Raw genomic sequence first — 7,538 nt, 5'->3', positions numbered from 1 at the left:
CCTGACAGAGCCATCTGGGAGGGGCGTTGGCCAGTGCCCAGGTGCTGTCCCGCTTTTTTCCCTCTTCACCCTCCAGCCCACCACAGCTCCCCGGGCAGGAAAAGGGCCGCTTTCCCGACAGATAGGCCCACCGCACGGTGACAACTGTGGGGGGGGGGTGGAGGGGGGCGGAGGAGCAGCTCTTTCTCTCCGGACTCCAGGGGCTTCGGGCGGGAGGGGGTGAGCCAGCGGAGGCTCCATCTTCCTCGGCTCTTCCTTACGATCCCGGGCTGTCTGCCCACGGGGCACGGCCCTGTGCGCGGTGCCACCGGGGCCATCAGGCCGGGTTAGAGGAAGGCCCGACCCCGGCGCAGCAAAGAAAACAAACACAGATGTGTTTGCCTGGGGCCAAGAGGGAGTAAATCGCCCCCTCCCCCGGCCTGCGCGCTCCCCCGGGCGTGGGGCCGGCGGAAACCTGCGGGGCTCTCCGCGCAGCGCGGGGCCGGGGCGACGCGGACAGACCGCGGCCGGCCCCTCCTCCCTCCGCGGGGTGCGCGCCGGGCCCAGCCCCCTCTCCGGGGTTTCCCCGGGCGCTCTCCTTGCTTTCCCTTTGTCTCTGCTTCTCCTTCTCGAGCGCCCCGGTTCCCACCCGCTCGTGTCCTCGCTCTCTCCGGGTCCCGGGCCGCTTCCCTTTAACTTTCTTCTTTCCCGGGGTTAAAACTTTACTAGCGAGCGGGCGGCTGCTCGCCGACGTTATTGGCCGGCGCCCCGCCCGGCGGCCCCGCCCCCCGCCCCCGCGCTCCCCTCCGCCCCCCACTCCCTGCGCGAGTGGCGGCGGCGGCGGCGGCGGCGGAGCCTTCGGGGGCGTGCGTGCGTGTGTGAGTGCGCGCCAGCCAGCGGGAGTGTGTGTGCGCCCCGGGCGCGGGCTGGGCGGCACTCGCACCGCGGCGGGAGCGCCGGGAGCCGGGCGGCCGCGTCGTCACTCGGGCGGGAGAGGCGGCGGCGGCGGCCGGGCCGGGGCTGGGGCAGCGGCGGCCGCGCCGGGCATGGAGCTGGCAAGCCAGCGCTGAGGCAGGGCGCTCCTGCTAGCAGCCAGCGAGAGGCTCTCCGCCGTCCGGCGCGCGGGCTCCCCGGCCGGGGCCGGGCAAACTTTTCTTTCTCTTTTGCCCTCTCCTGAGGTAAAGTCCCGAACGCGGACTCGCCGGCGGGGGTGCGATCTGGGACAGCTGAGCGGGACCCCGGGCTGCGGGAGGAGGGGGCGCGGGCCGTGCGGGCTCGGGGGGGCCCACGAGCTGTCCTGCGTCCGAGTTTGGGGTGCTGGCGGGCCGGCCGCGGACGGGCGGACGGGCGCGGGCCGGACCCTCGGGCGGCGTGGAGGCGGCGGCGGGGAAGCCGAGCGATGGCCCGCGGCCCCGGCTCGCCGCCGGCCGGGAAGGAGAGGCGCGGGTGGTGTGGGCTTGGAGCCCCCGGATTCGCCTGCCCACCCCCCGCCCCGGGACGCGGTGGAGCGAGGCGGGCGTTCGTTCGGCCGCGGGCTTGGTGCGGGGGAAGCCGGGCATTCGCCCGCGCCCCCGCTCGCCGCCCCGCCGGGGGGTGGGTGGAGGGCGCGGGGCGGCCTGGCTGAGCGCGGCTCCCCTCTCTCCGCAGGCGCCTTCTGCGGCGGGCGGACCGACTCCTCGGCGCGGCGGGGCCGGGGCAGGCTGGACGCAGCATGATGCGCGCAGTGTGGGAGTCGCTGGCGGCGCTGGCGGCGGTGGCGTGCCTGGTGGGCGCGGTGCGCGGCGGGCCCGGGCTCAGCATGTTCGCCGGCCAGGCGGCGCAGCCCGACCCCTGCTCGGACGAGAACGGCCACCCGCGCCGCTGCATCCCGGACTTTGTCAACGCGGCCTTCGGCAAGGACGTGCGCGTGTCCAGCACCTGCGGCCGGCCCGCCGGGCGCTACTGCGTGGTGAGCGAGCGCGGCGAGGAGCGGCTGCGCTCCTGCCACCTCTGCAACGCGTCGGACCCCAAGAAGGCGCACCCGCCCGCCTTCCTCACGGATCTGAACAACCCGCACAACCTGACGTGCTGGCAGTCCGAGAATTACCTGCAGTTCCCGCACAACGTCACGCTCACGCTGTCGCTCGGCAAGAAGTTCGAGGTGACCTATGTGAGCCTGCAGTTCTGCTCGCCACGGCCAGAGTCCATGGCCATCTACAAGTCCATGGACTACGGGCGAACGTGGGTGCCCTTCCAGTTCTACTCCACTCAGTGCCGCAAGATGTACAATCGGCCGCACCGTGCGCCCATCACCAAGCAGAACGAGCAGGAGGCCGTGTGCACCGACTCGCACACCGACATGCGCCCGCTCTCGGGCGGCCTCATCGCCTTCAGCACGCTGGACGGGCGGCCCTCGGCGCACGACTTCGACAACTCGCCCGTGCTGCAAGACTGGGTCACGGCCACCGACATCCGCGTGGCCTTCAGCCGCCTGCACACGTTCGGCGACGAGAACGAGGACGAATCAGAGCTGGCGCGCGACTCGTACTTCTACGCCGTGTCCGACCTGCAGGTGGGCGGCCGCTGCAAGTGCAATGGCCACGCAGCCCGCTGCGTGCGCGACCGCGACGACAGCTTGGTGTGCGACTGCAGGCACAACACGGCCGGCCCGGAGTGCGACCGCTGCAAGCCCTTCCACTACGACCGGCCCTGGCAGCGCGCCACAGCCCGCGAGGCCAACGAGTGCGTGGGTGAGTGGGGCGCCGCGGGGACGCGGGCGGCGGGCGGGGACCCGGGCGGCTGCTCCCGGGCCTCGCGACCGAAGGTTCCCGAGGATCGCCCGCTTCGTGGATGTGGTGGGGATGGTGGGAGGCGCGTACCTGGAAATCCTGCGCGGCGGAGCGCAGAGAGCTGGTCCGCTCGCGCTCGTGGCGCCGGCCGTGGACGCTCGGGTTTGCGTTCACTGCGGTGTGCGAAGCCAAGATGCGGGGAGAGGGCTTTGCCGAAAATTTGCCGACCGGTCCCCCGAACCCCAGATCCAAAGGCACACACTCCTTGCTTTCCCCTCAGTTTGGCGGGACCCTGGCGTCCACCTCCGCCCCACCCCCCCCCTCCCCTAGGGCTGCAGCTGCGCGCGCTGTTGGGGACCCCGGCCCGGTTCCCGGGAAGTTCCAGCTCCACGACCACAAATCCCTTGGGAGATGGCAAAGGGATTTGCAGTTTGGGGCCAATTCGGTACAGGACGACTATCACTCCTGCGTCCTCCATTTGTCTTTTATGGTTTGAAAATAGATATGTTTTTTTCTTTGGGACAGCGTGTTTGTGTTAGCAAAAGAATGATGTGATTTAAATTAGTTACTATCTACAGATTACAAAAGAGAGTTCACTAATTATTTTAAACTAATTCAATCCCGCTCCAAAAAAAGTATACCAGATTTTTTTTTTTTTTGTTAGCGTCAGGGTTCGGTGAAATTAAACAGTTGCGAATTAACTAAGGGCCCAGATTCTCGATTTCATGGGGTTTCAGTTCCTGAAAGAGAAATCTGACAAAACCGGCACTGGTGGATACTGTTGGGTCGGAAATGAGGCTTAAAAAAAAAAAAAAAAAAAAAAAAGGATCCGTTCCGTTTCTGAATCATAAGACTTTGCTGCTGTAGAAACTCTGCGGCATCAGTTTCTCCCCAGGAGGACAAAAAAAAAAAAAAAAAAAAAAGGAGGGGAAAGGTAGTAAGACCATGCTCTGCTTTTCCAGTATGAGATGTAAATGCCCAAATCTCATGTTTTATTTTAATGAAAATCATCAACGTCAATCGTCAATATCGTTGGTCAGTACGCCCTTGGGTGTTCTTCTTTCGTGGAATATAGACGTTTCCTCCCCCTCCCCCCAGCCCCACACAGCCGGTGTGAGTCTCTTCAATTGCTTCGGCCTCTGAGGCACATTACAAAGTTTGCTGGTCCCCACAAACACACGTTTTGAGGTCTGGTTCTGATTAATTGTGTCATGTTGTTGTCGAATAGTTTGTGCCTCATGACTGTGGATGTAGACTTTTGGAATGGAAAACATGTTTTGGAGAAGCCCGGTCGGCACTGAGGCCCAGGCGGGCGTCCTGGTCTGAAGAGGGCTGGCTGTTCTCCTGTTGCGTGGCGGGGCCTCCATCTTTGCACTCCAAGTGTATGCTTTTGCAGACCTAATTGTCCTTCCCCCTCCTTTAAGGGACGGAACTGGTTGCCTGTTGGAAGAGACTTTTCAGGATTCGGTGGCGAGATAGCGGTTACACCCCGGCTTAGTCGTCTTGGAGAATTAAAACTCCTTTGATCTGCTCCATTCCTTCAGAGCTGTTGGTTTTTCCCATTTCTTCTCTTTCTTCTCCCCTTTCCTCTTTTCTTTTCTTCCTTTTGTGCGTAAAAACCTTTTATTGACATTTAAAAGGCCTCCCAGGGTTTTGCTATCAGTTTTAGTATGTATGTGCATATGAAAGATAACTTCTCATTGTCACCAGAAGGATCTGATTGGAAAAAACACAAGTGAATACATTGAGGCAGATAAACTGGCTATGACGGTAACATTTTACTGGCTTGAAGATTCCTCTTAGCAGGGGTGGTATTGTTCAGATACCACCCACCCCCATCTCTCCCTGTCAGTTTATGTAACCCGCAATTGTTACAACAATGGCCATGTACTTGAAATAATTTCTATAGTCGAGGATTTTGTCTTTTGACCAAGGCACTAACTCTGTGCACAAATTGGATTGACCGGGTTTTTTTTTTTTTAAACCAAATTGAGCAATCAACATATTAACTAACGTAATTAGTAAGCCTTTTTGTTCAAAAAGTTTAATTAGGCCTAATAAGTACATAATCTACATGACAAATAATTGGCTAGCAATATTTTCTGGTTTTTACTGAAGTTATTTTAATTCTCAGTAGTTAAAGTATCTTTAAATCTCGCCAATTATTCAGTCATCTCATAAAAGCCAAGCCAATTCAACGATGTTAAAGTTATTTATAGTTTCCTTTTTGAATAGATGTTCTGATACCTTGTAGATATAGCCTCGGGAATGTCAGGTTGAAGTTCCCATAAAGTCTTAATTGAAGTCTTAGTGATTTTTCCATCATTCCGCAAAAGAGAAAGCCAGCAAAGACAATTTAGAAGTGATTTACAATTAAAGGTCGAGCTTTTTATGAAAAGGCCCTGCAGTGGAGATATGTGAATGAATTAGTATTTGACAGGTGTTCTGAGACACTACAGGGCACTGTGCTAGGAAAAAGCATTAATGAATCCTTCAAACACTAACTTTTGTACTCTCAGCGGCTCAGATTTTTTTCCCCAACATAATCCCATCTTGTGAATTTCACACTGTTGACATATTAAGTCAAGCTACCCAGATTATTTACAACTAAGGCAAAGTAAAGTATATATTTAATTCTCAAAATGAGTTTTGATTAAAAATGAAGCATTATCACTGTCTTTGCCTTTCTAAAATAATGAGACATGACATAATAAAGTGGCATCGTTCCCTAGGTTAACCCTCTCATCCCCGCTCCGCCCCCCAGCCCTAAAACTTGGAAAAAAAATCGATATTATTATTTGACTAAATGGTTCTACACAGGGCTGAGGTGCTTTCGGTTTACTAAGAAATGCATATATCCTATCGGTTTTCTTAGGTCCAGCTTTCTTTTGGGGGTTGTTTCTAGGTTAAGTTCTCTATGGAATAAACATGAACTTTTGTAAGGTCCAATTTTATTTTAAATGCAATTTTGGACTTCTTCCGGAGAAGAAAAAACCCAAAACAATATGAAAGAGAAGACTATGTATAACGTTACGGCCTCGACAGCTCTCCGTGGAATAACTAAATACTTTCTTCCGCCCATATGTATCAGCAGCGTTCACATGCTCTTATACACATGTGCATTTATATTCATTGTGTAAAGAAGCATCATGCATGGTGGTGGGGGGTGTACATTCAAGAGAAAATGCATGAACAGTTTTAAACCACCTGGGTTGCTAGGCCCTTTTACCCCTCTTCCTTTTTTTTTTAAAAAGAGCATCTGAAGACCATATTGTGTTTCATAAATTATTGACATCAGTTTTAATCAGGGTCCCCCTGACGTCGGAGCTGTGTTAGTATTTAGTGCCTGACGAGGCATGCTGTTTAATCTTACTGTGGGGAAGTCAGCATGAACCCCTGCCTGGTTTGTGACAGGGTGAGCTTATGAAAACTCGTTTTGCGACTCACTCTATGGCTTGGCGTTGCCCAGCTGAAACCCAAAACCCACACAAAAGACGTCTCTGCAAGATGAGCACCGTGCTGGGCTGGCCTCCTATGGTCATGGGTACCTGCAACATAATGCTCGTAATTGTTTAAACATGGCTTTGGGAGGGGGTTCCTCAGGCTGTAAATGGCTCTGGTGCTTGGGCCTTACCGTCATCTTCCCCGGCAGGAGAGGGAGGTTATGTGGGAGGCGTTGCCCTGAGAAATCTAATGCCCCGATAAAGACTTGCAAAATCAGAAGGCTAAAATGATTTGCTGCTCAGTCTGGTACGTAGGGATAGATAAGTGAATGCTTTTATAGTCCTGGGAATTATTGTAATTATTGTCATAATAATTACATAATGTAATCATAATGTTAATTCTGATTAACGCTTGAGGGCTTATTTTTTGCCAAACACTTGGATTAATTTAGTCATTTAATCACTGTGACTATGCTAATAATAGGCCCTATTATTGTCCTTATTTTACAGAGGAGGAAACCATAACCGAGAGATATTAAATGGTTTCCCCAAGGCCATATAGCTAGTAGGTGGTGCAGCTAGGACTCCAGTCTGATGCTTTATGCTTGGTTTTATTGCATCCTCTGTGCTGCCTCCCCATAGAACGGATGGATGGATAAATGAACAGCAGTTACATGTACAGGCCGACCTCAGAGATATTGTGGGTTCAGTTCCAGACCACGGCGATAAGGCAAGTCACACGAATTTCTCGGTTTCCTAGTGTCTATAAAAGTTGTTCACACCATACTGTAGTCTCTCAAGTGTGCAATAGCATTATGTCTAAAAAAATGTACATACCTTAATTAAAAAATACTTCATTGCTAACAAATGCTAACCATCGTCTGAGCCTTCTGAGCGTCATAGTAGTAACATCAAAGATCACCGATGAGGGCTTCCCTGGTGGCGCAGTGGTTGAGAGTCCGCCTGCCAGTGCAGGGGACACGGGTTCGTGCCCCGGTCCGGGAAGATCCCACGTGCCGCGGAGCGGCTGGGCCCGTGAGCCGTGGCCGCCGAGCCTGCGCGTCCGGAGCCTGTGCTCCGCAACGGGAGAGGCCACAACAGCGAGAGGCCCGCGTACCGCAAAAAAAAAAAAAAAAAAAGATCACCAATGACAGATCACCATAGCACATAAAATAATAATGAAAAAGTTTGAAATATTGCAAAAAATTACCAAAATGTGACACCGAGCTATGAAGTGAGCAAATGCTGTTGCAAAAACAGCGCCAATAGACCTGCTCGAGGGTGGGTTGCCTCACACCTTCAAGCTGTAAGAAACACAATATCTGCGAAGTTCGATAAAGCAACGTGC

General features: G+C 54.6%; 1 protein-coding gene across 2 annotated transcripts; it reads left to right on the top strand.

Moving 5' to 3' along the window:
- Window positions 1–379: 379 nt before the first annotated feature.
- On the top strand, window positions 380–7,096 carry NTN1 (netrin 1). 2 transcript variants are annotated; one of them, XM_055090255.1, is made up of 3 exons: window positions 380–397; window positions 1,627–2,708; window positions 6,701–7,096. In XM_055090255.1, exons 2-3 carry the CDS (start codon window positions 1,691–1,693, stop codon window positions 6,727–6,729), a joined length of 1,047 nt encoding a protein of 348 aa, XP_054946230.1. In that variant the 5' UTR covers window positions 380–397; window positions 1,627–1,690; the 3' UTR covers window positions 6,730–7,096. The 2 variants fall into 2 exon arrangements, with proteins under 2 accessions (XP_054946230.1, XP_028355648.1); XM_028499847.2 differs by lacking the exon at window positions 380–397 and adding an exon at window positions 1,020–1,157.
- Window positions 7,097–7,538: the final 442 nt, after the last annotated feature.

Source organism: Physeter macrocephalus, chromosome 14 (assembly GCF_002837175.3).
Source record: "Physeter macrocephalus isolate SW-GA chromosome 14, ASM283717v5, whole genome shotgun sequence".
Classification (NCBI taxonomy): domain Eukaryota; kingdom Metazoa; phylum Chordata; class Mammalia; order Artiodactyla; family Physeteridae; genus Physeter; species Physeter macrocephalus.
The sequence above is the reverse complement of the archived record's forward strand: the minus strand, read 5'-3'. Positions and strand labels throughout refer to the sequence as shown.